This window comes from Trypanosoma grayi (assembly GCF_000691245.1).
Source record: "Trypanosoma grayi strain ANR4 Tgr_101_V1, whole genome shotgun sequence".
In the NCBI taxonomy this organism is placed as follows: Eukaryota; Euglenozoa; class Kinetoplastea; order Trypanosomatida; family Trypanosomatidae; genus Trypanosoma; species Trypanosoma grayi.
This window is the reverse complement of record NW_008825720.1, coordinates 4530-32189: the sequence shown is the minus strand read 5'-3', so window position 1 is coordinate 32189 and position 27660 is coordinate 4530. Positions and strand designations below refer to the sequence as shown.

General features: G+C 52.5%; 16 protein-coding genes and 1 non-coding gene across 17 annotated transcripts; all 17 read right to left on the bottom strand.

Annotated features, from left to right (window-relative positions):
- Positions 1-1318, bottom strand: DQ04_01011190 (RNA pseudouridylate synthase protein; the record flags this gene model as incomplete). The annotated part of the gene is made up of 1 exon (XM_009310077.1): positions 1-1318. A coding segment is annotated over one exon (1318 nt), but the record flags the coding sequence as incomplete, so codon positions are not given.
- A 724-nt stretch (positions 1319-2042) lies between these two features.
- DQ04_01011180 (hypothetical protein) lies at positions 2043-2954 on the bottom strand (the record flags this gene model as incomplete). Its single annotated transcript, XM_009310076.1, has 1 exon — positions 2043-2954. One exon carries the CDS (start codon positions 2952-2954, stop codon positions 2043-2045), a length of 912 nt encoding a protein of 303 aa, XP_009308351.1.
- A 938-nt stretch (positions 2955-3892) lies between these two features.
- Positions 3893-4267, bottom strand: DQ04_01011170 (hypothetical protein; the record flags this gene model as incomplete). Its single annotated transcript, XM_009310075.1, has 1 exon — positions 3893-4267. One exon carries the CDS (start codon positions 4265-4267, stop codon positions 3893-3895), a length of 375 nt encoding a protein of 124 aa, XP_009308350.1.
- A 559-nt stretch (positions 4268-4826) lies between these two features.
- Positions 4827-6005, bottom strand: DQ04_01011160 (putative protein kinase; the record flags this gene model as incomplete). The annotated part of the gene is made up of 1 exon (XM_009310074.1): positions 4827-6005. One exon carries the CDS (start codon positions 6003-6005, stop codon positions 4827-4829), a length of 1179 nt encoding a protein of 392 aa, XP_009308349.1.
- A 314-nt stretch (positions 6006-6319) lies between these two features.
- DQ04_01011150 (hypothetical protein) lies at positions 6320-6655 on the bottom strand (the record flags this gene model as incomplete). Its single annotated transcript, XM_009310073.1, has 1 exon — positions 6320-6655. The coding sequence occupies one exon, from the start codon at positions 6653-6655 to the stop codon at positions 6320-6322; it is 336 nt and encodes a 111-aa protein (XP_009308348.1).
- Positions 6656-6908: 253 nt separating this feature from the next.
- Positions 6909-7796, bottom strand: DQ04_01011140 (putative DNA ligase I; the record flags this gene model as incomplete). The annotated part of the gene is made up of 1 exon (XM_009310072.1): positions 6909-7796. The coding sequence occupies one exon, from the start codon at positions 7794-7796 to the stop codon at positions 6909-6911; it is 888 nt and encodes a 295-aa protein (XP_009308347.1).
- A 233-nt stretch (positions 7797-8029) lies between these two features.
- Positions 8030-9223, bottom strand: DQ04_01011130 (hypothetical protein; the record flags this gene model as incomplete). The annotated part of the gene is made up of 1 exon (XM_009310071.1): positions 8030-9223. One exon carries the CDS (start codon positions 9221-9223, stop codon positions 8030-8032), a length of 1194 nt encoding a protein of 397 aa, XP_009308346.1.
- Positions 9224-9624: 401 nt separating this feature from the next.
- Positions 9625-11106, bottom strand: DQ04_01011120 (putative glucosamine-fructose-6-phosphate aminotransferase; the record flags this gene model as incomplete). Its single annotated transcript, XM_009310070.1, has 1 exon — positions 9625-11106. One exon carries the CDS (start codon positions 11104-11106, stop codon positions 9625-9627), a length of 1482 nt encoding a protein of 493 aa, XP_009308345.1.
- A 205-nt stretch (positions 11107-11311) lies between these two features.
- DQ04_01011110 (hypothetical protein) lies at positions 11312-11764 on the bottom strand (the record flags this gene model as incomplete). The annotated part of the gene is made up of 1 exon (XM_009310069.1): positions 11312-11764. One exon carries the CDS (start codon positions 11762-11764, stop codon positions 11312-11314), a length of 453 nt encoding a protein of 150 aa, XP_009308344.1.
- A 172-nt stretch (positions 11765-11936) lies between these two features.
- DQ04_01011100 (putative NADH-dependent fumarate reductase) lies at positions 11937-16853 on the bottom strand (the record flags this gene model as incomplete). The annotated part of the gene is made up of 1 exon (XM_009310068.1): positions 11937-16853. The coding sequence occupies one exon, from the start codon at positions 16851-16853 to the stop codon at positions 11937-11939; it is 4917 nt and encodes a 1638-aa protein (XP_009308343.1).
- Positions 16854-17000: 147 nt separating this feature from the next.
- Positions 17001-17747, bottom strand: DQ04_01011090 (subtilisin-like serine peptidase; the record flags this gene model as incomplete). The annotated part of the gene is made up of 1 exon (XM_009310067.1): positions 17001-17747. The coding sequence occupies one exon, from the start codon at positions 17745-17747 to the stop codon at positions 17001-17003; it is 747 nt and encodes a 248-aa protein (XP_009308342.1).
- Positions 17748-17982: 235 nt separating this feature from the next.
- DQ04_01011080 (hypothetical protein) lies at positions 17983-18675 on the bottom strand (the record flags this gene model as incomplete). The annotated part of the gene is made up of 1 exon (XM_009310066.1): positions 17983-18675. The coding sequence occupies one exon, from the start codon at positions 18673-18675 to the stop codon at positions 17983-17985; it is 693 nt and encodes a 230-aa protein (XP_009308341.1).
- Positions 18676-19340: 665 nt separating this feature from the next.
- On the bottom strand, positions 19341-20267 carry DQ04_01011070 (hypothetical protein; the record flags this gene model as incomplete). The annotated part of the gene is made up of 1 exon (XM_009310065.1): positions 19341-20267. One exon carries the CDS (start codon positions 20265-20267, stop codon positions 19341-19343), a length of 927 nt encoding a protein of 308 aa, XP_009308340.1.
- Positions 20268-21655: 1388 nt separating this feature from the next.
- Positions 21656-23479, bottom strand: DQ04_01011060 (hypothetical protein; the record flags this gene model as incomplete). Its single annotated transcript, XM_009310064.1, has 1 exon — positions 21656-23479. One exon carries the CDS (start codon positions 23477-23479, stop codon positions 21656-21658), a length of 1824 nt encoding a protein of 607 aa, XP_009308339.1.
- A 561-nt stretch (positions 23480-24040) lies between these two features.
- Positions 24041-24112, bottom strand: DQ04_tRNA016 (the record flags this gene model as incomplete). The annotated part of the gene is made up of 1 exon: positions 24041-24112. It is a non-coding gene; the product is annotated as a tRNA-Ala (tRNA).
- Positions 24113-24517: 405 nt separating this feature from the next.
- Positions 24518-25324, bottom strand: DQ04_01011050 (DNA topoisomerase type IB small subunit; the record flags this gene model as incomplete). Its single annotated transcript, XM_009310063.1, has 1 exon — positions 24518-25324. The coding sequence occupies one exon, from the start codon at positions 25322-25324 to the stop codon at positions 24518-24520; it is 807 nt and encodes a 268-aa protein (XP_009308338.1).
- Positions 25325-26442: 1118 nt separating this feature from the next.
- DQ04_01011040 (hypothetical protein) lies at positions 26443-27501 on the bottom strand (the record flags this gene model as incomplete). Its single annotated transcript, XM_009310062.1, has 1 exon — positions 26443-27501. The coding sequence occupies one exon, from the start codon at positions 27499-27501 to the stop codon at positions 26443-26445; it is 1059 nt and encodes a 352-aa protein (XP_009308337.1).
- Positions 27502-27660: the final 159 nt, after the last annotated feature.

The window sequence follows — 27660 nt, the reverse complement described above, 5'->3', positions numbered from 1 at the left end:
GGCGGTCCCCCCACGCCTCGCCGACGACCGTCGCAACTTCCGCCGCCTCGCCGCCTGTTGACTCGGTGGGCCCCTGCCGTCGCGACGCCTCAATGGCCACACGCTCTATACGCTGCTGCACCTCCGCCCAGCGCCCCTGGAGCAGCAGCTCCGCAAAGACGGTGCCACTCGCTGTGGGGGCCTCGCCACACGGCGCCAGCGCCACTTTCCGGCCCTCTACGTGCATCCATCCTGGTGCCGTGTGATCGACGCGGCACGCCGCTGCGAGCTTCGGGCTCTGCTGCTCCACTGCACGCGCAGCGGCCCACCACCGTTGTAGCCGCGCCACAACGTCCTGTTCGGCCGATACGGTCAGCGGTACAGCACCTCCATCCTCATCGGTCTCAAGTGGAATCTCTGATACTTGTATGCGCTGTCCAAAGTGCTGGACGTACTGCTGGAGGACAGAGGAAATATCAGCAGAGGAGATGTGACACCGTTCATGCGGTTTCTTCTGCTGAAACTGCACTGCCCATGAAAGCACCGCAAGACTCCGCTCCCAGGACGCGTCAACAGTAGAGGAGCGAATAAAGGGCAGTGACATCACAGGTGGCACTGCATCTCCATCACTCCGTCTCGGCAATTCTTTAGCAGGGGCACACAATTCACACACCACTACCCATTCTTCTTCCCTCCGTAATGCCAATCGGTGATGTACGAGCAAATCTACGTACGCCTTCGCCCCACGGCGGCGTAGCGACGCCTCGAGTAGATTTGCAGCCTCTGGGCTGCTTCTGCTCGATGGAACCACTCGTGACGGTGATAAAAGGAGCACTCTCGATACCATGGGTTGCCACGACTCAAAATCAGTTCGTGTGGTGCGGAAACCGCAGTAAACCACCCACTGCTGCAGCGTGGCGTGGAGCCTTGCTTGCTGCTTCTCTGCAAAAGTCGGAACAAAACTCTGCTGATGTTCTTCTTCATCCACTGCAGTGTTAGCACTTTCCAAATGGGAACTGTTATCTTCGCCATCAAGGGCGACTAGGTGCTGCAGCGTCCGAACCGATCCAGGAACAATAGTCACTCCTCCTCCGATACCCACGCCACCGTTGTGCGACGCGGAGACGAGAGCAGCCTCTGCCCAGCGTTTCGAGCACCGTTCTTGAAAAGCCGATGTGTAACGCAGCGCCTCATCAAGTAGATGACGGCAGTTATACGGTGTGCCTGCGCAAAACTGGCGCCCCGCGACCCCTTGCAGACCCCGCAACGCGGCCCGCACGTACGCGCGCGGAACAGGAACGCGACCGGCAGTTACTGCCGCTGACTTACGCAGCGCCATCCTTCCCCTACACTTGAATGGGCGCAAATGTACCGGAGAAGCAAAATAGACGTAAATTATCATGTGTTAAGAAGACATAACGTCTCACCATCCCTGCGCTTTCCCCCAGCGGGTTTTACTGACCATACAGGAAGGGTAAAGATGTCGGGCCAGAAAGAGACAGAGTGTGTTAGCTCGCACTCTTGTAGTTACTGCCATTCGCAGACAGCACAGAGACCCCGTCGAGGCAATAACAACAAGAATTCCGATACTGCTGCTGCTTTTCCTGCTGAAATCCCGATATTCACGCCCAGAACCCGTGTCTGTACCAAAAATGAGCGGGTATTCACCTCAGAATTACTATGTGAAAAAAAAAAGCGCCGAAAAGGGACTGAGGCAAAGTAGAAAGCGTTACAACCAGACAGCGAGAAATGGTTGCAAACAAAAAAAAAAAGCAACCGGAAAAAAAGAAGATTCACTGAGGCACATGAAGCCGATTTGAAATAAAAGCAAAGCAGTTTGGTAAATATATATATATATATATATATTTTTCTTTTTGATTCCTGTATATATCTATTTTTTTTCTTTTTGATTCCTATATATATACATATATATATATATATGTATATATGTATATATACCGTTTTCCCCTTTGTGGGTGCATCAGTCCCTTTTTTGCTGTACTCCTCTTTTAGCACCGAAATTGTAAAAACAAAATTCATCACTCCCCGCGTGCCATACCGTGTCAATTAGCGTACTTCACACCCTGAAGTGGCACAGTAGTTGCAGCCCGCCACGCATGGTCCAGGTAGTTGTACGCGCGATCAATGGAATTACCCTTCACAGCATCCGAGAGAGCAGCCCCTGCAGTTGCCGCAATGCTTTCGAATCCAAGGAATTGGAACAGCTGTTGTTTTGTCGTGTACAACTGCAAGCTCGTGCACAGCACGTTCGGCGCTGGCAGTGGGAGGAAAAACGGCGGTCCCTGGTCTACTGTGTCAAGGGCGACAGACAGTTGAATGCTGGCGATTTCAGTGAAAGGTATGATCTGGTGAATGCTGACAGGTGCGTTCTTCTCATTAGAAAGACCTGTTTCCTTCAGCACCGCACTGGTTGCCTGGGCGAGCGCGGAGGAAGTCTGAGCACTGAAGCAGAGGTAATTCTTGGTGATGTGCAGGTGCCCATTGACGCGCAGCCCGGCGTGCATTGCGGCACACGCGTAGTCGGCCAACAGCACTTCACCCATTGCACTCAGCTCCGGGAAGTTGGATTTGAAGCGGTCAAGATTAAGCTGCCGCTCAAGCTGCCGCACTCCCTTTTCGGTGGCTTCTGTCACTTCAGCGCTCGCGCGCTCCACTTTTAGTGCCACTTGCTGCGCAATGTTGCGGAAGTTCGAAGCGGCACTAGAAAAGAAACCAGCGACATCAGACGCAGGAGGGGCGCTCTCAGATTGCGATGTTGTGTTTTCTGTCGCAGACTTCTGCTGTTGTTTCTCCTCGCGCTCGTCCAATTGTTGATGCTTCTGCGCTCTGTACTGGCGAAATTGCTCGTCCGGTGTGGGTAGATCACATGGCGGGTGCGGCTTAGGGACAGGGCCGGTGTACGTCAGAGTGACGAGCTCCACATGGCCGCTCGTTTCGTTCCGATCACTTGACATTTTGAGTGTGTTCTCCTTTCTTCTTTCCAATGTGGTACCTTTCTGTATTCCATGAAGGTTGAGCCCAGCAGAGAACAGACGCACATTTAAGGCTCAGCAGTGATTTCCAAGACTCAGAGCAGCCCGGTGCCGCACCTCACCTGCCCTCTCTGGCGTTGTGGTGACGGTGGCGACAAACAAACAGATCGTAAACAGAAAGTGCGGAGGGTCCGCGAAGGGAGGACAGAAATCTTAAGGAGCAAAGAGTAAAAGAAATGCTCTGTGTACTGACAAACGCAAGAAATAAGAGCCGACTCTGTGTCCTCTGCAAAACAAAGAAAAAAACCGAACTCTACAGCTCGTCGGGCACTTTGTGTTGTTTAATATAGATATGACTCTAAAAATAAAAACAAAAAACCGAAACGAATATTGCACATTTGATCACAAGATGGGGCATTTTTTTTTCACCCTCAAATCCCTTTTTTCCCCACTGAGTCACAAAAAGCTGGCACACCCCGTTGTGTTTCTATTCCATATATCCTTCCCAGCTCTCAGAATCGCACACAGAGACAGAATCACANATCCATGCAAAAGCACAGCTCTCCCTCCCCACACCGCCCTACTTTAGTCTTCTATTTGCTTACTGCCAAGGCAAAAAATAAGAAAGATGCCCAATCAACTGGTAGCTGCTTTTTTTCATTTAACGCTAAAAAAAGTAACACAGCAAAACACCAGGGAAAAGGTGGCACCCCTGAAGGGAGGAAGGCATAAGAGGGACGGAGAGACGCGCATCAGTCAAATAAAGGAAGAAGAGGCACCTCGTCTACTGGCGTGAGCCGCCTCTCTCCCCCCGCGTCTGTGCATTGTCCTGCCGTTGGCTGCTTCACTATTATCTCGTTACTGTCGTAGGAAGGCAGGTGAGTCCAAACGTGAAGCCCCAGACCCAGCGAACGGTCTGCCTACACGTCAAATACGCCGACAAACGACACTCTTGAATTTCGGCGTTGTAGTTTTGGGTGCTCTTCTTCATCTTCGTTTTCCGGTGGAGGCGGGGGCGGAGGAGGTGGTGGTGCTGGCGCTGGCGCTGGCACAATATATGGCATCACCCCCGCGGCGCTACTGTTATTGTCGTAGCCCGCGCGTCCTTGCAGCGGGTTCGCGTAATCAGCGTAAGAAGGAGTCGGCATTGCGGGGAGTCGGTGATACTCTGGCACCTCTTGCCACGGCCCTCCCTCCGCATTCCCGAAGCACCCCCACGCCGCTGGTGGCGCATTCACGTAGTCTATCGCTGGTGGAAGGCCATACTGCTGCTGCTGCTGCTGCAAGGGCGGCATGCGGCTTATACTCTGCGTCTGAGGACCCCCTCCGGTAAAACTTTTCTTCCGCAAATCAGTATTCGAGTACGATCTGCTGGTTCTCTGGGGAGGACTGATGTTTCTCGATGGCATGTTCTGAGCTGGCACCCCTATATCATGGACACCACCCTGATGTCTCCGTCGCCTTTTTAAGCACAACACAATTATGATGGGCACAATTATAAGAATGAGAGCGCAGCCACCCGAAACCCCGATGACAATCCACATTGTTTTATTATCCGTGTCGTCGGTGCTTCCGCTTTCGCTCCCTAGGGAACTGTTGGTTGTATTGACTACGCGTGAAGGAAACATTTTGTTGTGGAATACGTTCGCCCTATACTTCGTGCTTCCCTCGCCTCAAAACATAAGAGGCCCCTTCTTGGGGATATTCTTTTCGAAAAACACAATGAATGGACAAGAAAGGCAATAATAATAATAATAATAATAATAATCCAAAAAAACACACGCGGACGATAACCGCACAGAAACACGGAAAATGCTCGGCCATTGTCTTGTTTTTTTTTGTGTTTTCGCAGGTCTATACAGCTGATGAGGAACGATAACGCTCCAAGTAATCTAAGAAGTTTTCGTGGCCACCACCCACCTTTACGGTGAGCTGCCCACTGTCAATCGACAAGTGCACCACCCGCGTGGCGGCACTCTTCCCCCTTCTCGCATGAATACCGCGGTATCCAAAGTGGTATACGCACGGCGACTGCCGCGTCATTTGTAAGTTAATTCCGCGCCGACGTGTGTCTCGGACGATTTCCTGCACCATTGCGTGTATGACTTCGCCGAGTTGTTCTTTCGTCGGTGGCGGGGCCATTGCGCGACGGAGTCGCGTGATCATGGCCACGCTGTACTCTGTCCCGCTTCCACACGAGGCACCAGCCCTCCAGAGGTCTTCTGCGGCAACGTGTTTCGAGCGAGAGCGCGGCGCTACAGCTTCTTCTTTTTCAGTAGGGGGGACCGTCGGTGGGGCGAGCGACGGTGTCGCACGCCTCACAACTGAGGGAGATCGGCGTTGCTGCTGTTCCGTCGACTCCCTCCCACCGGAGTTGTCCCTAGGGGCGAGTAACCGCTGGCGCTGCAGTGAGACGGTTTGCTTCTTCGTATGCTGCGCGTCACTATAGTTTTTCCCGGGAACCATGTTTAGAGTGCAATGCGTGAGCGGCGTCTTCATGGCCGACCGCTTTGACGAGACACTATCGCCACGACTAGGGGGAGGCGACCCGCTGCTCTTCTTTTGTTGTTGTTGTTGTTGTTGTTGCTGATCTTCTTGCTCTACTTCTCTCAGCGGACCCAATGGATAGTTCAACAGCTGCATTTGGTCTATCTGTTTGTGCAGAGACATCAACTCTTTTTTCAGCCTTTGGTTCTCCTTTTGCAGCTCTCGCGTGAAGGAGAGAGCTGAATTGGAAATCCGGAGCTCGTCGAGCTCTTGCTGCAGCGCCGCTGACCGTGCGCGCTCATCTTTGATGACTCGTGAGGCCTTCTGCAGAAGCTCGACAAGGTTTTTGTCCTCCAGAGCCTCTTCTTCGGCCTCATCGCTTTGCTTTGGGGACGGGCTGCAGTTGCGAGGGGGACGTAACGGTGGGAACCCGCGGCCACTCGCTGCTTGTGGTGGGGAGAGCACCACGACCTGGTTGACGTCTCTCTCCCTGTCGGCATCGCTGAGGGAGGAGACACCCGACACCTCCGCCGCGGGCTGTTTCATTGCCAGCACCCCGCTGTCGTGTGCAAGTGCTCTCACACCAGCCCCAGCTTTTGCTTCTCCACTTTCTATTCTGCCTCTTGGGCCCTTCTCCGCTACGGCACACCACGGGCCGGGGGNGGGGGGGGGGGGGGCGAGGGGGAAAGAGAGGGATAGATAGATAAATGGCGCAGCAACGAGTAACAAAAAAACACACTGAGGGCATGTGCCAAACTCACTCCACCGTGTAACTCAGCCCTCACGGCAACAGCAGAAGCAGGATACGAAACCACAGGGCTCCAGCGACACGCTGACAGAGATTCAGTCAAAATAGTTCATCACACCGGACGGCCCCTTCCTGGCGGGAAACCTTCGCTCGGCACCGGGCCCCGCGTCGCTTTCGTGGCACGTGTCACTTTCTTGTTGTACTCCTTCCTGCCGGCACCCGCCTTTGCCTCCTCGCGACGCATGTGCGCTTGGATGCGCCAACGGTCCTCCGTCGAGACGAGGAGTCGGCCAATGACGATGGAGGGCTTCGCCCCGACACCATCCTTATCGGCTGCGTTCAGCAGGCGCCACGTGGTGTCTGCGAGTCGGCTGTACGCGGAGCTCTCGCTCGGGGGAATATTCGGGTACTCAATGAAGTACTTAACAAACTGGGTATAGTCTGGCATCCAGGTAAGACTCTACACCCCTTTTTTGCGCGCCCTGTTCCTCCTTCCTTTCCTTTACTCTTCGCACTCTCTATTGCTGTGCGTGTGCAGGTGAGCAAAAACAGGAAGGAAGGGAGTGTATGTGTGTGTGTGAGAGAGAGATCAGAAACAAAAAGTAGAGAAAAACACGAGGAAAATGTAAAAAGTGCGAGAGAGAGAGAGAGAGATGGATACAGCAGGTGCATGTGTGATGTTGGTAGCAGCATTACGTTAATTACTCGCTGGGGAAGTAGCTGCGCACGCGGTCCTCCATCTCCTCCGGCGTAGCGTCGTCCTGTGCCTCGACGATGCAGGAGGCCACCGCGACTGTCCGCCGCGTGCCTGCCGTCGGGTCGACGCCGCTCGGCTGCCCGCGCACCCACACCAGCCCATTGACGCCAACGCACACCTCAAATGGCACGCGCGCTCCCAGTAATGACAGCAGGTGGGACGCGCCGTCAGTCGCGAGAAGGCTGCGAGCGTGCGGCAAAGAGACGCGCACAACGGTGCCGCCCGTGAGGGGGCCAAACACAGCATCCGCGGAGGTCCAATCCTTCGCGACAAGTCCGACCTCAGCGGCCATGCAGCTCAGCTCCACTTCGTCTCCGGCCTCTTCGCCACTCGGCCTCGGTTTCACGAATGCGTACACAACGTCGCCTTCCTGGAGTCGTGGACGACTCGCCTTCGTCGCGCCGTCGAAACTCAGCACATCGAGCACTGCCAACGACGCGGCACCAGTGTAACACAAGTAGTAGCTCGTTGTCTTTCTAACTACGATGGCTACAACAGGATCCTTAGGGGCATATGTGTAACGACGAACAGCAGGTGCGTTGATTGTGTACCGCCACACATGGTTTGGCCCCATTTCGCGCGCCATCGGCCCACAGAACTCTGCAACGACAACAGTGTTATTCTTCCCTTCCCCACCGGAGCCGGTACCACAACCTTCACTCTCGTTGCCGGACAGAGACTGTGGGATAGGGCGGAGACCGTTGCCGAGTGCCACAACTGCCGTCGGCTCCAGCAGCAGGACAGGATCCCCCGGCAGACACACGTGGGCCCGCAGCAGCGCGAGTTCGTGCACCCCACCGGCTGATGCCGCGGCCACTGACGTCTGCTTCATGTGCCTCTGTCCAATCTACCCCTGCCTTCTGTACGTGGGAAAGATAAAGGAAATAAAAAAAGAGAATCACAAACCGTACATCGACGAGGCAAGGTTTATACACATGTATAAATACACACGCATATCTAGATCTCCACAGACACACACACACACGCACACAAATTCGCACAGAAAGTGAGAAAATATTGTGGAGGTAACGGGTAATGTACGACTGAAGACAGCGTCATTCAAAACTAATTTCCAATCTCGCGGCGGAGCTGCGCAACCTCCGCCGTCAGCATAACCATTCGCTCCTTCCACGCAAGCGCCGCGGAAGGCACCCCTTCCGCCATGCAAGCCCGCGGCGTTTGCCACCGCAGAGACGGTGGTGACCGTGACGGCGTCACGGTGCCTTCAGTGTGTTCCGCATTAACACCACCAAGGCACTGTCGCTGCTGGTGCTGGTGCTTGTGCTGCCGCAGTATCGGGGTGTGAACGATTCCACATGGCGTGTTTCCCGTTACTGGTCGCATCTCGCGCGCTTGGTCGCGCACGCTCAGCAGCGTGGTCGCGACTGGGTTAGCCGGCGGGGCGGGTACAATGCGCCGGTATAGAGTTGGCGTATCGTTATGAGTATCCGCCTGCGAGTGGGCTGCTATCTGCTCTTGTAGCGCCGCCACTTCTTCCTGCAGTTCGCGTTGGGTCTGCTGCGCACCCTCAGCATACGCAGCGACACCGTCGAGGAGGCAACGAATGCGGTCTTCTGGTTCCTCGTGTGCACGCAACTCGAATATATCACCGACGCGATGCTGCGCAGTAACGTCAGCAAGTAGCTTCAATCGCTGACAAGCCCTCTGCAGCCGTTCTTCCTCCACTGTACGCTCCTCCCGTAGCTGCAGGAGTTGCCTTCGCGCACCGTCCATCTCCTCCTTCTGCTCAGTGCGCCGTCTCTCCCTCTCCTGGCCCAGCTGATGGAGCGCCGCCTCCAGCAACTGCTGCTCATGCGCCGCGTTTCTACGCATCGCATCAGCATCAGCGTGCGCAACATCTATGGCCTCCTTCACCCGTTGCTTCTCCTCGCAGAGCGCCACAATCTCTCGCTCCAGTGCGGTTTTCCTCTCTCTGAGTTTCTGGAGCTCCACAACGGCTTCCTCCTTCGCGACGCGTCGGCCCATCTCACGCCTTTCTTCCTCCGAAACTTTTGAAGCTGATGCCACTTCGGCTTCCGCTGCTGCAGCGATGAGCGAAGAGGTGACGAACGTGATGTGGGCGTTCAGGAGAGCCGCAAGCTCAGCCGCGTACTCCTCCTGTATCAGAACGCGGTGTGACGGCTCCTCCACACCGGTGATGGTGCTCTGCATATTATCGAGCAAGAGCTGATTTGTAACGTGTACCCATCCCGCCAGCTCCTCCTCGGCTACACGCATGCGAGCGGCGGTATTCACCATGACCACGCCCTAAACTTTGCCCCAAACGAATGAGAATTAATAACCGCAGCAGAAGTTAAAAAACGCAGACTAAGACACACACACACACACACGCACAGCAAAAATACAAAAGATCGGTCGGGACAAGTGGGCACCCCTTGCCGTATTGTTTTTTCACCCGCCACANGACACACACACACACACGCACAGCAAAAATACAAAAGATCGGTCGGGACAAGTGGGCACCCCTTGCCGTATTGTTTTTTCACCCGCCACATACCCCCTTGCTTCCACACTCACTAAAGATAGGAGCACCATTAAAAAAGACGACACCAAACCATTCAAATCAGAAAAGAACTGGGAGAAACGAACCACCCTCCCACCACAAAAAAAAAAAAGGGTGGCGGTTGCAGCTCATGAGCTTAGCGCAGACACGAACGTGTTCGACTGGCCGTCCTCCGCCGCGGTTTTGCCACTGTTGGCGGAGTGTCACACTCGGCTGCCTCAAACGGCACCTCAGGAATGACGAGCAGCGCTGATTTTTCGGTTCCGCACTGCTGAACACTTCGTGCGACGCCTGTGCGGAACATCACAGCTGTGGCGCTTTCAGCCACTACCTGCCGGACATCCTCCAACAGGGTTCCTCGTGTGTCGTCAAGAACGCACCGCATTTCACCTCTCAGAAGCAGCCGAAGCCTATGTTCAGGGGAACGGTACGTGCACGCAAAGATGGCGAGAGTGACTCCTGCCACAACCGCCACAGTGACAAGAAAGGCACTGCTGCCCACCGTGAGCACGAGCGGACGAAGCGCGTAGGCAGACCCCACCACTCCTATGCATGGGAGCCGTGCAGCAGTGGTGCGAGCAGGGATGGTAAACAGCACGAATGCCGCCAGGAGAACAGCGACACGCATCGCTTCGCCGAGACCTGCTGTTCCATCCACCAGCGCTTGTTGGATCCTCTCAACACGTTCCATTGCGTGCAACATGCTGGCAGTGTGTAACTCAGTTCGGCTCTGGAACGCTGCCGTCTCCCGCGCCACGTCCGCGACAGCCGCTGCAGCCTGAGCGGTGCTTTCGCCAAGTGCCACGTGCAGTTTTCTCAGACTCGATCCAGCATCCACAACGGAGCGCATTACCTGCTGCGTGGAGTCCCTCAGAGACTCGAACGCCGCCGTCTGGCCACTGTTCAGGTCCTGCAGTTGATCGTACAGTCGCCGTGTTTCGGCAAGGTTAGACGCCTGCAGCTCGGCCGCCGTCCTCACAGACATCTGTAGCTCACCACTGGAGTCATGCAAAGCCTGAAGCGCCTGTGAAACCTCCACTGCACCAGTGTAGAGCGCCTGCACAGCCGCCTCAGTACGCTCCTGAAACGCCTCCTCTTGAATGTACAGACAGAGTACGTCTGTGTGCAGGCGGTATTGCACGTACACAAGATATTGTGCGTCGTCCAGCTCGCGAACACATTCCCGCACGTCCTCATTCGAAGAGCATCGAGGCCACACACAGCGACCCCCGTCTGCCTCATTGTCGCACGAAGCCATCGCCAGCGCCAAGCGACTGCGTGCCCCGTCGTCCGTGCGCAACGATGTGCATCCCTTTTTTAGCGCGTCGACAGCGCTTTTCCAGCAGTGACTTATGCGACCCCTGGCTTCAGCTTCTGCTAACAACTGAGCCACGTTAAGTTTGCGGTGGGAGTCGGATTTGTGCCATGCGAGAGTGAGCGGCGGTATATTCAACTTCCCCCAGGCAGAACTGCCAGCTGCGTCACCTTCCTTTCTTAGCGCGGAAGTAAACGGTGAGGCGAGCCACGTTGGCCACGCCGCTGCACGGTGTGGCGACGACGAAACAAGTAGCACCAACAACAAGACATGGGGAACAATTCGAATGGACATGGGGTACATAAGCCGCACAACCAGTATTTACCTTGCCTTACACCTCGTAGTGGAATCCGAGCACAGAAAACAATAGGAACAGAGAAAGACAGCATAAAGTGAAGTGGGAGGAGGGGGCAACTGCTCATTGTGTTTCATCTTACACCACTTAGACCCAGTACACGCTAGTTACTCTCTGCAACACATCGATAGATCACAAAAAAAAAAAACCTCATCAGTGAAATGAAGAAACGGGCACCTCCCGTGGAATGGGGCTGTATAATGTGGGTCGTTGCCGTTGTTCCTGCTGAGGGGTCGTGCCCACTCCTGCAGCAGTGATACGCCCGTTCGAGGAGGACACTGACGCACCAGCATGGTAGTGTAACTGTTTTTGAACAGGCACCACACCCACCCGCGGTACTGAGTAATCGGGATTGCTTCCCAACCTTCCATTTCTCGTCCCTTCTGCCAAACCAGCCTGACGTTTTGCAGCCTCTTCACGCATATGCTGATCACGGCTGTGAAGGGTCACCTCGTCCAACGCCCGCTGGGGGGACGCGTCGTTGCCGTAACGCGCCGCCAATGCACGCCCAGCCTCATCCATCACGAGGCGCCATGTGTGCGGCCGCTCCACGCTGAACCTGCTCGGCACGATGTATTCACAATCACGGGGCTGTGTGGCAGGCATACTGCAGAAGCAGGGAAATCGCTTCCTTCTTCCCCCTATTATTGTTATCCCTTTTCTTTGTCGCCGCCAGAAAGGTACAGAAGTCTGAGGAGAAGGAGTTGAATGAACACACAGGAGATGCATGAGAACGGGACAGCCGAAACAAGGTGTAAACATCACGGTTGCACATCAATTAAACCACATGAGTGGGGGACTGTCCCTCCAGCACAAGCCGTTTGAGCAGTGCAGCGTGTAGGGGCTCCATCTTCTCCAAACAATGATGCTTCTGCAGCAGCACCCACACAATTAGAGCATCCTCCCCCTTATTATTGTCCTCGCGCTGCGCAGCACCAAAGGAAGGCGATACACAGAGTAATTCTTTCATTCTGTCAACCAACAGCAAGGACACACGGAAAGGGATACGCCTGGCATCACTACCCTTAACGTGATAAAGCACAACGCGAATGATTGCCTGCAGAGAAGTGTCACACATATCCTCGGCTCGGTACTCGCCAGCGTTCGCTGTGCTTCCACGGGCCAACGGCGATGACGACACACATGCTAGTTGCATAGCATGGCGCCAAAGCGTTCGGCTAAGCGCCGGCTCCACGTTCTGTGCACACTGAAGCGCCATCGCCCACCATGAAATCTCTCCCTCCCCACAGTGAGCCTCGCAGGAGCCACAAATACCATCAGCGGCGTCGGCGGCACATGCGGCAAACAGGGCAGCCAGTGTGCGTGGCTGCAGTGCCGTCGTGGTGCACCGCCGGTAGTGATGCAGAATACGCAGTGCGAGCGACCAACGCGACAATCGCCGGCCTGCGGGGAGAACATCACACTGCTGCGCGTACCGCCGCCAGAGGGAGGCATCAGGGTAGTGGTGATAATAATATCGCCCACCGCGCGCGTCCATGTCAAGCTGCGCGTGGAGGCGCTTCAACGTTTTGAAGGCCAGTCTGAAGACCGCGCGGATTGCATCTACCGAGCGCGGTTGGCGCAGAAGACTCTCCTGCTGTGGTATTGCCTCCGGAGAGAAGTGTGCTACTTGAATGCCAGTGAGGAGTTCACGGAACTGTTGTTCGTGTTCCTTGCCAAGCAACGGCTCAACTAGAGGAACATACACTGCCAGTTGGCACAATTCCGGCCCACTGAGAAACATCTCGGGCCATAAAACCCGACCATACGTACCCCAATAAGACGCAATCGTCGTCTTCGACATCCCCGGCCGAGTGTGTAGTGACGCCGGGGTCCTGCCGCCTCGCCGCCGCACTTCTCGTAACAGCTCATACTCGCAGAGCCACGGCCACCGCTGCGCCGCCAACTGTGACACGGAAGAACGGCACGCCTCCCATACAGCCATAACCGCCCGCGGCGATGCGAAACCGTTAAAGACTTCACACCGCAGCTGTTCCAAGAACTCAGACTTGTTCTCCCCTGCAGCGGTCCGAGATAACCGTAGCCACGCGCCCTCGTACGCTGTCAGAAGAACGTGCAGCAGTTGGTTGTTTTGGCAATGCTCGACTAGATGCGCATCGAAAGCAAATGCACCGTCGTCATCACAGTCATCCAAGTGCGCTAGCACCTCCAGCCGATAATGCTGAAGCAGGAGCTTCAGCTCGAACGGCCTAAAACGTGCCATAAAAGCCTGCCGCGAGAGCCCCTCCAGTCTCCTCGGCGTTGCGAGAATGATGAGCGGTGCAAGGTGGTAAAGCTGGCGCAGCTCCTCCGCACTCAGCGGCGGACGCTCCTTAGGCATCCAGCTCGTTAAACTTGTACACTGATGTGAGCTGTGCCGTCGTTGCACTCCCACGTTGGTAGAACTTCGCACGTCATCGGCGTCAACAACACCATCCTCATGTTCCTCCCACGAACCCCTTGACTTGGTGATAGCAAGAACCAGATCAAGAACCTGTTTCTCATTCAGGGAACGGCTGAGACGCTTCAGGTTCACCGCGCACGCGTCCCGCTCTACCGTTGTTAGCTGTGATCCCAAACACGAATGCAGAAGTACTTCGTATTGTTCCGGCGTGGGCGCGATACCCATTTCCTCCACCATAAACAAGAGCACCCTGCTGCAGATAATTGGGCCGCCATGGCACCGCAGGGAGCGGAGCACATCTGTGAGCCCCTTATCGAGGGAGTTAGCGCCAGGGGGAAGTTCCTGTTGCACCTTTGTCAGAAGCCGCAGCGTCGTTTCCCATGGCGCAGAAGTCGCAACACATGAGAGTAGCGCCCCAAAGACGGGGCCAGGTACACGACCCGTATTGTCAAACCGTTGATACGGGGCCACGCTGCTATTAAATAATACAAGGGCTTCTCTCCACGCCTGAAGCTGCATCAGAGTCAATAAGGCGCCCTCAACTTGCCGTCTTGAAGTGACATAATGCAGCCCATCTTCGTTATTTGCCACCGCTTCCGCCACAACACAATGTACCATTCTTTTTCGGCGCTCCTTCTCCTCCTTGGCGAGCACAGCTGTGCGGAACAGCACCTCGGGATCTGCCGTTTCACAGTGTTGCATCGCGTCGAGGGCACGCTCCCACTGCCCCTCATGGATGAAAGCCTGTGCGCACATTCTAAATAGCACACATTTATCTTCTTGCCATGTCCGTAGTACTTCACTTTTCTCCCCGCTTACGTCTTCACCACTACCACCACTACCACCACCACCACCTATGACGAGAAGCCTTGATGCATCAAAGGAGCTACGATGCAGAAGAGCCTTGTAAAGATGATTGACAGTGGACGGTGATGAGGAACCTTGCAGCCCCTCAGCCAGGATCCGCATGACGGCCCAGGGGACGGGAAGTTCACGCGCTGTCATGTGCTGGAGCAGTCCCACCGACACGCGAAATGCGCATCCGCGAAGTGCCTCATTCTCACTTGCCCAGAACGCAGTCAAAGGCTTGCTTAAAAAGTCAATATCGTCTAGAGACCTCATGCACTTCGTGAGGGACGCCATAACAGCTTCCACATCGGATGCTCGCGAAGGTTCCGTAATATGACATAGGATGGTTGACAGCAGCGTCTTCACGTGAGGCACTTCATCTAGCCTCTGGGCAATGGTAATATCCCCATCTGCGTTCTGCTCAGACATTAACTGCTGGAGTATTGAAAATGCTCCAACGTGGTTTTCGCTAACACCCAGTGCGAGGATCGCGTAGCAGTCGAGCACTATCCTGTACGGTGTGTGAGCCTCTCTGTACTTCTGGAGTACACGTCCATATAAAAGAGGTGATTGACGAATGTGGTAAAAGAGCTGTAAGCAACGCAAGAGAACAGGGTCTGAGGCAGTCGGTGTATGCGCCGAAACCACCATACAACACTCATCATAGCGTTGGTGATCGAGGAGAAGTTTTGCTACACTCTTTACAGCGTGTGGCGACATCCGCAACTGTGATTCTTCCTCGATTTCTCTTTTTCCTCCAAAGGAAACGGTCGTCTGGTCATGAGCGAGTCGGCGAATAACTTCCCATTTCTGCAGCGCCTTCATCCAGTCGCCACTTCTACAGGCGGAGCGAACGCATTCTTCACTATGCTGCATGATACAGTGACGCTGAAGCAAATTTTCCAATGCAGTGGGGTTCGAAACATGACGCAACAACGACAGCGCACGAGACCATTGCCCAAGGGCTCCACAGAGCGGGATGGCAAGGTTGCGCAGCGCCAGTGTGTCCCCAGGCAGACGCTGCTGGGCGTATTGCAGGGCTGGTACCCATAAACCCCTCGAGATGTAGAGGTGCTCCAGTTGGGGTGCCACCCGCTCCTGGGCACTCGGCTGCATCGCGCCGTACACCGCCATAGCGGCCTGCCAACGGCAACCCTGCACGAGCGCCGTGAAAACCACTGCGGGTCGTTCAGTGAGGGATAGTGCGTCTTCCCACCAACCACAGGCACAGGCAGCCTGCACAAAGGAGTGGAGGGCCACCGGCTCCAACGATCTCTTTTCTTCTCTGAAACGAGTGCTGATGAAAGTACTCATTGTATGTCCCGCCCGTTCAACCTCCTCCATTTTCTCTTGCAAGCTGCTGTCACCACCCTTGTTATCAGCGGCTGCAGTTTGCGCACGCACGTACTCAGCGAAAGAACAAGCGATGGTGAGAGCCTCGTCTATGGGGGCAGAAGCTAGGGAATGGGATACAGCCTGCCAGACGGCTTCCCAGTAGTAGTAGCGCCGGGCTGCAGTGTTGTGTAGCGCCATCGGCGACAACAACGCGCGAGACCGTGGTGCAATGCTCAGCAACGCGGGGAAACTGCGGAGCAAATTTAGAGCCTTATCCCAGTGTTGCTCCTTCATAGTGGCGAGCACCACTGTTGCTTCCTCCAGTGTGAAATCATCCGATTGCACATGACCCTCTACAGGATGCGTTGCTGTATGGAACCTTTTTTTCTCAGCGTCAATTCCCGGAAACTCAACACCTCTTTCCACCTCTGCGCGGAGTTCGCGTGCGGCTTGAGAGACACCCGGTTCGCTAGAGGAGGAGGAGGAGGAGAGAACAGATGCGACAGCAAGTGCCCGCCACCACGGCGACGTAGGCGTGAAACAGCGGATGAAACTCTCGGTGACATTCCCACTCGGTGCACTCCCTGTCACAAGAAGAGAGGACATGATTTTCGACCCAACTATCCACTGACGACCGGCTGCTGCTGCGAGCATCATCGGATGTGCGAGGGCTGGCACGTGTTGGACGAGGCGCTCCTGCGAGCCTGCAAGAATGGCGCCGCACCAGTCTCCGACACCCAACAGCAGATGGCTGCACTGCACGTGGTGGCGGGGTGCCAACGGCACTCGGCGGCGCCGGGCTGCGAGAATGATTGCAAGCAGTGAGTCCGCCGCCACACTACCGAGACCCAGAAGCAGTGCGTCCGCCGCCGTGTGGTACAGAGCGCGGGCAGAAAGCGGGCTAGTCTGCAGCCGGTCCAGCACTCGTACCGTGTCTTCCCAAGTGCTCCGTGTCACCACAGCAGCAACCACCTCCATGTACGTCCGAGACGTCGGGACGCACGGCAGCTTCACAGCACCGGCAAGGAGAGTTGCCGCGCGTGCCCAATCGCCGCGTTTCAGGGTGGCCAAAATCACCTCTTCCACCTCCCGTGCGGAGGGGGGCATATTCCAGACACTGTCTTCAGTACTCCCACACGATTTTTAAGCAATAGAAAATACAAAAAAGGGCATTTTTTCCCCCACGCTGCACACTCTTGTAGATGCTGAATACACCTAGACACAACCTTCACTCATGGTGAAGAACGCCATAATTCAAAGGGAAATCTCACCATCACCTTCTTTCTCTTTGCCATCAATATCAGTGGCAATAGCAGGACAAGAAATGGCCCTCGCTTTCTCACCCTCTTCGTCAGAGTCACCAATTTCTCGGATGACCTCCGAAAGCGTTCGACGTTGCACTGCAGCACTCTCCTGCAGCATCTCCCGTATCTCCTCACGCACAAGGTACAAATCGGCAATACGCTCCTCCATTCTCTTCACAGATTCATCGAGCAAAGAACGCTCCTTTCGGAGAGTGCTCACAACTGGTTCCAACGACTCACGCCGGTAGAGCAGGAGATACACCACAAGGGCCTCATAGTCCTGTCCCGTTGGAAACCAAAGAGACTGAGGAGAAAGAGCCGTGGTGGACTTTTTGTCGTGTTGCTCTACTGCTGGTGGTGGAACAGCAGCGGCATCAGCGGCGGCGGCGGCAGCAGAAGCAGCAGCAGGAGGAGTCTCAGCAACTTCGGCTTCGTAATCATCTGCCTGGAATGGTGCTTCGACAGCCTTCTTTCGCGTCGCCGGAGATGCACCAGATTTCCTTTTGTTTTTTTTGCGTAGTCGAGTGCTTCTATCGGATGCAACAGCTCTGCTTTTTATTTCAGTAGAATACCACGCAACTGGATTTTGCGTTCTACACATAACGCTGAGGGCGACAGTAACAGCAGAAGCAGAAACGCAAACACCGCAGCGCCCGCGCGTGCACAAACGCCGCGGTAGAATTGCCGTCGCCAACATTAAGACCCCTCTCTTCCAGAGACACGGGGGCGGGGAACTAAGGAGTTCACATCATTAGCAACAGAACCCAGTTTAATAAACGAGAAGAAGTAGAAATGAAGTGGCCACAAAGTTAGTGGACATGCATGTATAATTCATGTACAGCCTCCAGACCTGTCCTTTTCATCTTTATTTTTTTTTTCAGCTTAATTGGACCCAAACAGAAACAAAACTAAGGGGTCAAGTCAAAGGGGTGTCATTGCTTCACAGTGTACACGTAGAGGCGGTACATGTCACTGTCACCCAGTAGGGTGTGACGCACCTGGCTACCCCATCCGAACGCATCTCGCTTCGTGTAATGCAGCCGCATGTACGGCACCACCCACGTAATCTGCATAAAAGCTCCATACCCCTTTGCGTGTGCCAAGAGGTCATCCACCCCGCGCAGCATAGCCTCCACATCTTCCTCAGTCGTTTCACTGCTCTTATCAGCCTCAAGCGCATCCATTGTCCCTTTATCTATCACAGCGTCAAAGGGACCCAGTGCACGAAAGTCTTCAAGGTGACGCACGTCACCTACCTTCCACTCTGTGTTTGGCAGCACATCTGGTGGATATTTCGTCCGCATTTTCTCAATGACATTGGGAGCGTAGTCCATCGCTACCTGTTCCAGCGTAAATGGGAACTGGCGCGCTCGCACGGCCTCGTGCAGGTCGCTGCAGAGGGACGAGTTCCCCGTGCCTACGTGGAGCACCCGCAAAACCGGGCGGTCTCCTCCGCCCCGCGCAGCCGCTGAAGCGCGCTGAGCAAAGACTGTTGCGAGCTCGTCACATAACGCCTTTACTGCCGCCTCGTGAACGGAGGGGAACCAGTTGTACTGCTCCTCCTTGCTGTACCTTTGCTCCCAGTAGCCCTGGCGGCTGTACTCCGCAACGTCATCAGGCTCCATTGGAGCAGTGCCGTTGCCGTCTTTCACTTTCGGAGAAAAAAAAGAGAAAAAAAATATTTGAAGGGATGTTCTCACAAGGCACCACACGGTGAAAAATACGAGACTTGAGTATGCGTTCTCGCACAGCACACTTGATTAAAGGAGCGACCACACATAACCATGAAAACGAAAAAAAAAAGCGGGCCGATAAAGAAGAGAAAAAAGAACCGATGGAGAGCGCCAAGAACAAAAAAGACTACTTTTCACCCACCAACCGGCATTTAAAGAGTGATTAAAAGACATAACTTCTTCTGAATACGAAGAGTAGTAGAGTTTACACTGCTTGGACTGTCGCAGAGGTACAACTCATGCGAAGTTCAAAGCGATAAACAAAAAAAAAATCATTGTAAGAGGACCAAGTGGATTATTAACAAAAAAAATCAAGACAAAACGAAAGCAGCACACTTCTGGTGACAAGTTCGCACATGCCGCGAGAGTACACCGTCCCCAATGCAAAGGAAAAATAGTCCAAATAAACTCAATGCTCCTACCCAATGAGACGAGAAAAGAGTGTGAAAACAAAGCCTTGACTTTTTCCATCCAAAACAGGAGCAACCGAATCACTACACATTGAACTTCGTAGAGAGCGGAACTTCAATTGTGAAGTGAGAGAATTAATAGCCTGTTTATCGCCGTCGCTGAAATTGCCCTGGGATAGAGGGTCTTCTGCCCCACTGGTTTGTCCCACTGAGGACGACCACCAGCTCATCCGGGGCCAGCCGCTGCTCCACACGCAGCACGTCCCGTGATCTTGCGCCTGTGAGCCCCGCGGCAGACTCCAACGGTGGCCCCACAGCGTTAAGAAGCACTCGCAACACGCTGCAACGAACGTACTTCAAGAGAAGACTGTTGCCGAGGAGCTCGGTCCATCGGCATCGCAGCCTGACATGGAAGCCAAGCTGCTGACACGGCCGCTCCAATTCGCGAAGCCGGACGCAGATACCCTGGTCGTTCTGATACCAAAGTTTGTAGAGGATAGGTATCCACAGCGCCAAGCTGCCGAGCTCGTACTGTTCCTCTTGAGGTGGGTTCCCATTCCCCCTGAGGTCGTCAGCAGCAAGTTCCATGTCGCAGAATACCTCCATGAGGATGCACCGACATACATTTTCCAGATCCCCTGAACACATCCGGCTGACAAATGTTCCCAACGACTCGTCAGCACACATCACCTTCGATACATCTTCGGACATCAAGTAACAACGCAACGATCCTGGAGCTATCAGCCAATCAACGTCTCCCGGCGCAACTCTCCTTGGTTGACTAAAGCAAGCCATGCCTCCACTTGCTTGAAGAAAGTGGGTCCAAGAGCGGCCGTACTTGCCGTTGACGACAACATCGTACTCAGCAGAAAACTCCCTTTCAATGCGATCCTGGAGTCTTTTCGAGCACACGGATCCGGCGTGGGGTCGTTGCTGCTTCCGCATTGCGGTGAAGATGGCATGAACTGCCACAACAAGGGCCTCCTCAGCCTCACACACCACAGGAATGCTTGAGTAGAGTATTCCTCTACTGAAACTGCCAAGGGCCCTCGGGAGATCATCGCGCGGGTGCATCTAACCTGAAGATGTAAATACCTTGCAAGCGGGGTATGTGTGCGTGCTTGGAGGTGTAGAGTCTTCTGTAAATGGAATAGTGAAAGAATGTACCCACCGACACACATTCCAGCAGTATGGCGCAACAATGGAGAGGTGAAGTAGAGAATGTGAAACATAAATTTACCAGTCTATCGAACATGGAAAAAAAAGAAACAGAACACCAACGAGTGGTAGCCTCATCGCCTCCCTCTTATACCACAGTCACATTTTACCTGGCATATCATGGCAGTGCTACGAGCGAGCAATATCTCTCACACAGAGAGGAGGACAAATAGAGAGAGAAAGAAAGAATGAGAAAACTAAAAAAAAGATAAAAATAGACAATATGAGCGGGGAACGGTGCGAGGAGAACACCTCTCTCCTGCTGCAATGCACCGGCCGCGTGAAACACTTTCCCTTAAACAGCAACCATCGAACAAAAAGGAACAAAACCAAAACAAAGAATCACGCAGGAGGGCGGGAGTGAAAAGGGAGAGGACGCAGAATTCACCCCTGTAGGTCAAAGTTACCAGCAGAGGACAGGCGCAGCGAAGGGAGGGCCAACCTCGTCCCTTTTTTTGGTGGTGTACCGACTTGTCTCTTTCCGTGTGTATCTTTGTGTGTGACGGTGCATACTGTACTTATTTCTCTTTTCTCTCTTTTCACTTCCCCTCACACGTATGCCACCTTGGTTCCTTTCCGTCAACAAGATACACTTGGAGCAGTTATGCCACTTCATTTGTGATCCACACACCGTGGTCAAACCACCAAAGGGGGGGAGGGGGGCAGTTAGTCTCCTGCAGCAAAAGAAACAAAGACAACGAGACCACCTACGCACATATGGATGAAAAAAAAAATAACAATGGTAACTGAACAAGGGAAGATGTGAAGGAAGAATAGTCTATACCTTACCTACCTCTATTAAGTAAAGAAAGAGTAGGAGAAACCTAATATCCAATTCCCATCGCGCAAACAATGCCCCCTGATTGCATATTTGGAGGGTGTTCCAGTACACATCAAAGCATTGCCCATATAGGGGATTTAAATCATGTATCAAAACTGACGAAAAGGAGGTGCTGAAAGCGCCCTTAACCCGCCTCCCCGCGCGGAGGCGGAGATGGTTGGGTTGGGTTGGGTGGGCGTTTCAAAAACTTACACTTTGCGACTTTCCTACGGCAAGATATAAATACAAGAATGATGATGGATTGCAGGATCTCCTGTTAACAAGATTGGGTAAGGCTTGACCATTCCTTTCGCAGGCTTTCAGGAAAAAAAGGGCTTATGCCATTACTCACGCTTTCTTTTTTGCGTGATGAATTTTTTTGTTTCACCACCCGTCAGCAGAAAAGACACACTACGTTTTAAATTTATTCTTTGTCTGGTTCTCGTTTTCCAGCTTCCGTTTTTCCGTCGCCATCCACTTCGTTTTCATCTTTATTTTCTGTTTCTTTGCGGATCCCTTCTCGCTTCACCTCACTGTTCTCAGTTTCCAGAGGCTCCTTCGCCTCGGATATCTTTAAACGCACGTAGCCACGGTAGCGGTGGTGCAACCACCCCGTCAGCAGTAACCCAACGACCGTCAGCGCGAGCATGATAAGAAAGATTTCACGAACACACACGCGTCCGTGACACGACCCGTCCACCCCACCGTGACCAGCGTTGGCATGGTGATCATACAGTTCTCCAAATGTGAAGCGGTTGAGGATGAGGATTGACAGCATCGTCGCGACTGACATGAGGTTATAGTGTTTCGCCACATCACAACAGTAGAGTGTGCGGACTGTCAACACAATGGATGCAGCATAGCATCCATTTGCGAAACCGTTCAAGAAAAAAGGAACGGCTAACCCATCCGGTGGAACCGTAAGGAAAAGAATATACTCGACGATCATGAGCACCGGCGCGAAAAAGTAAGACGTTGTGATGAGCGTACGCTGCTCAATCTGACCGCGCTGCGTGTAAACCTCGTAGAGACTCATCAAGATTCGACCGAACCCACTACCAAGACCGTGGAGCGAAACGTACAAGGCGTTACGGCGCTCGTCAAAGATACTATCAATGGCCTTGTAGACCTGCGGAATGTTGTCGTTGATGACCAGCTCTGCACCCTCCACACAGAAACCAACAAAAAAAATCACCCACAAATCAGGTGTTAGAAGGTTGTGCCAGAAGGATGTGGTGTACGGCGGCGAGACGACCTCTGTCAAGCGCTCCCGCATCAGTGTTCCCTTATCTGCGGATGCCAACGACAAGAACGGCAGCGGCAGGCAAAGCCCACTCAATAGGACCACGAGGGCGATTGCCACAGCCGCAAAGACAACGCGAGCAGTCTGGCTCACAGTGAAAAATGCAACCACAAAATTCACAGTGACGAGAAACACGAGAAGCATCAGAATCACAACAAAGCCAAAGACGAAGCGGTACATGGGAGGCTTCTGTAGTAGAAATACGTCTTCAGTGCGCTCCAGTTCTTCCTGCTTCTCCTTCGTGTAGCGCCACCTCTGCCAACCAACGAGGTGATACGACGGCAACGTCTGCAGGAGGAGGTTCAGTCCCCCAAACACGAAAACAAAGGCAATTAGGAATAAGTAGAAGTTCGTGTACTGACCCAAGAAGAAGCACATATAAATCGTCGAGAGAACGGAACTTCCTAGCCCGGTCATTGTCTTCAGCAAACCAACGACATGTCCGCGGTTGCGCGGAAACCACGCGAGAACTGTAACAAGCGAGCCCAAGTCGAATGTCGTACAACCAATATTTGTCAAAGCGTAGAATATAGAAAAATTCACGACAGTACCCTCCAAGTGGTCAAGAAACACCAACACCAAGAGCACAGTACCCAGGCAAAAAAAAGTGACTGAGATACAGAGAACCGGCTTGGGTCCGGCAAAGTCGTAGAGTGCACCGTACGGAAGGAGGAATTGCCCAAGCATGGAGCCCACTGTAGTGATTGTTGTTAGCTCTCTCTGGGTAAAGTTGTAACGTTCTTGAATATACGCGCCGACCAGGCCAAATCCGAACATTGCGGAGACGCAGATACTGGCGAACAATGCTGCAACCAAGAGGCGAAAGCGGTAGAGCTCGTTGATTGGCTTGCCCTTCAGATCCTCTTCTCGGACGGCATAGTCAGAACTCTGGACCTCATCTTCATCCACATGGGACATTACAGCAGAAGGCTCATTTGAATGCATTTCTTTCCCTTTTGTGTTGTGATAAACCTGCAATTAATGAAAATATCCTTCAGGTCATTAACCAAGATGAGAAACATATAAAACCCATTTCGACACCTTATACCACACAAGTATTCCCAAACGGCCAGTTTAAGCACAGGTATCCCTTTTTTAAAATAGGAGTCTCTTTGCCTCCTCCCCTTACCCCTCCTCTTCGTCCCATTGTCATCCGGAAGTTGAAGACGGAACAAACTATTCCAAAAACAAAAAAACTCATTTAATTAAGTCGCGATCAGCTTCCCTCGAAACATTTGGACAAACTCGGTGTGTAAGTGAAGAGAGAATATCTGCGCAGTCACCCGCTATACACCACATCGTTGCTGACTGCTTCACCCCATGTATGAATTTTTTGGCAGCAAGGACCACTCCCTAGCTACAGTCATTCGACGCAAAAGCAAGATTGGCACAGGCTGCGCTCCACTCGCACCTACAACGACAAGAGACACACCATGAATCATAAGCTCAGACCCAGAATAATCCATAGAACGACATGCTGCTCATCTCAGCATGGATGATAAAAAATGGACGAGTAGGGGATCGAACCCTAGGCCTTCCGTATGCGAAACGGACGCTCTACCACTGAGCTACACGCCCCCATGACCGAGAGGGTGGGGACAAGTGGCATTCTTTCCATTGCACCTCCCCCCAAGTGTTCCTGCCTCATGCATCCCTTTTTTGGTTTTGCCGGCTATGCAAGCCCATCTAGTCCACACACCGGGCGAGACGTGTGGAAGGCGGTCGAAACTATATATATATATATATAACGAGGCAAAATGGAGGTAGAGGGAGAAAATGAAAGAAAGGCTGGCATAGTATTCTGTCTCAAGCACACATCATATAAAAAAAAAAAAAAATCAACTTATACAAATAAAAAGAAAAAAAAAATCACACACCAGCCCTTCTCTTCATTGTTTTAAGAGGAAAGGCCTGCAAACGGCCCGCTGCTGCCAAAGACGTGCGCAGTCTCACACTTTGCGTACAAGACAACTGCAAAATGTTTCAAAAAGAGAAGTTCTCCGCACCCATGGCCCACGGAAATTTTTTCTGAATTGTCGTGGAAAAGATTTTCCCAATGGGCACATTGTGCTCTTTCGCCCAGGAGCAAACAATGCGGGGGTCGATGTAGTTGATCTTGCTGGTTCCCAGAGATACCGCCTTGTTGTCGTCCTTGATGCGGATCACGTTCTCTTCACGGTTAAGGCGTTCGTCGTACCGCCGCAGTGCCGCATCAATGTCATGGGGGAACGAGCGCACAACCGGTGGTCGTGGCGGTGGCCCAACGGGTGCCAGTTCTTCCTCTTCCTCCTCCTCCAAATTCTTGGTTGTGTGTTCATTGACGAGGCCCTTCGCTTTTGCAATCTGAAAGAGAGTGAGTTCATCGCCGGATCCTTTTTCACTGCTTTCATTGCTTCCAGAAGAGGATACCGAAGAGCTGCTGTTACCGCCTCTACTGCTGCTGCTACTACTACTATCGCTATCGCTGCTGCTGTTATTATTATCATCATCACTGTCGGTGTAACTGCTGCTGCTGTCATCTGAAACTGCTGACCTCCGCTTCCTCTGACTATCTTCCCGTGGCCTCTTGGCCGGAGCCGCAACTCCAAGGATCACCGCATCCTCGTCATCTTCATCGTTGTGGTTCACTCTATGTTTCGGAGCAGGGATCTTCTTAGACACTGGCTGAGTGACCGGGGCTTTGGGAAGCACATAGGGTACTTTCATTGGTATCTTTACGGGTGGATGGGAAACTGGGGGTGTCGGAGCCCCGACTGCAGATTGTACACCTTGCGGCGTCACCTCAGCCATTATTTTTAAAAATTATTTTCCTTGCTTTCTTCCGTGTATTTTAGAAAAGACATAAATAGATATTGGGGACAGACACGCTACGTGGAGACTGTGTAGAAAATATGCATCGAAGGAGACATAAACTTCAAAAAAGATGGAATTAATAAGGGCTGCTCTATTTCGCTCTTCAACCCATGTCGTAGGGCATTGACCTGCGACCAGTGAGAGACAAAGCCACTTCCAAAACACTTGGCATGCTCTGCTCGGCCTTTTTTATTTCTTCGTCCTTTCCTGAGAAAACCATGCATTCCTAAGATTATTTTCGTTCTTAGAAATGTGCAATGAATTTATTTGTTGGTTGAGCGTGGCGCATATCACACAGATAATAGTACTTGGATTTTGGATGAGAAAAAGTAACACCATACGCAAAAAAAAAACGCACAACCGAAACTTCTTGTCTCATCCCCTCCAAAAATACACGTATATCCGCGAGAAACACAAAAGCACGCACTTACGTATGCATTGCATATATAGTGCGGAATAAAAAAAAAACGTGATTCCATGCATTCCACTGACAAGGAGTATGGCAGTGGCGTGAGCTCGGGGGCTTCAGGTTTTGAATTACAACGCCCTCCATTCTACATTAAAACAAGAAACAGCACAAGCAACGCAAAGACAAAACAAACAACAACAATGAAGAATCAGCTACAATTATAGAAACTGCATATATATATATATATATATATATATGTATAATTTTGTATGAGTAGACGTATACATTTATACGTGTACAGATGCACTAATCCATAATGCACATATATGTATATATATACTTTATGGAGTGGCTCTGAGAGCTTGTATAAGATAGAAGAAGAAAGCGATTGTGCTGTATCTTTCGTTGTTATCGCGCCCCTTACCAACTTGAACGCAAAAAAGAAAAGAAACAAAAAAAAACCTTCCAGTCCAAAAATTAGCAAAGCGAAATTCAAAAACCCACTTATCAAATCTGAAGAAATTATCTTGGCTACTCTAAAAGCAAAGGCAGCATTGACGCAGTTTTCGTATATATATATATATATATACGAAGATGGAACGAAAAAAAAGGCTCACGGAACGCTGGCACACGCCGTAAGAATACCTCAAATCATAGAGGCTGAACGAACCAGTGTTTGGTGAAAGTCTTCACGACCATTGCGCGCCCGTTGCACCCCTTCTTTGAGCCGCTGCCGTTCGCGCACTTTTTGCAGCTTCTCCTCCCACTGACGACGCCGCATGTTGACCTTCAACAGTATCTCGTTTTCCTTATTCACCATGTGATGTACGATCCGCCGTGATTTCTCAAGTTGCTTAGAAATTAGCTCCTTTTCCCGAACTTTCTCATCCATCGCCATACGCTCTTTGGCCTCTGCGTTTCGGTGTTCCCGTTGCTGAATTCGCTCCAACGCAAGAATCTCGGCCTCTGAGGGCAGACGCTGCTCGCTCATCACACGACTGTAGATCATCATGGCACCCACAGAGAGACAACGGCTGTAGGACCCATCCCAGGTGGGTCGTCCGTTGGAGGGATTATTGCTTCTCTCCATACTTGTTTTGTAAGGAGAACTGCTGCTGCGAGATATGTGTCCGTGCAGGTTTGAGATGTGCATTTCTTTGACCTCGTCGCTATCCTGCTGCTGGGAGAATTCAACATCCAACGCTCTTTCCCTTTCTTCCTTAACCAGCTTTTCACGAGCGCGGCAGACGCGTTCCAATTTCTCCTTTCTCCGATGCTCGTAGTGTGCATGCCGCATTTGCACAATGTTTTCTGGTACACCTGGTCCCATGAAATCCGTCATGTTACGCTGTAGTAGCTCCGTTGGACNATGCCGCATTTGCACAATGTTTTCTGGTACACCTGGTCCCATGAAATCCGTCATGTTACGCTGTAGTAGCTCCGTTGGACTCACGCCTTCTGATTTACAAGCCTTTAGACTTCTAGGACTATTCAGCACCCCCTTGATTTTTGAGACACTTTCAAAGTTACTCAATGACACAAGGCGAATGTGACTTCTGCCATCTGAAGACTGTGGATTCGGTCTCGGGCTTTGGGATAGTGAAGCCAATACACTTGATTGCGCCTCAGGAAGGCAGCTTTCGGAATGACGCCCGTACACAACCACTGAAGGTCGTTCTGGTATTTTTATGGACGGGGATGCCATCCCATGTGCAGCAATTTTTTCTTTCTTTGAAGCTACTGCAAGCAAAGTGTCGCCCGCGCTTCCGTTGCTTTTCCGCATGGCCATATAATGTAGTTAGCTTGCCGGTGTTATAACGCCTGATTAGTTTACGTTCTTCATGAATAAAGCAAAAAAAAAAAA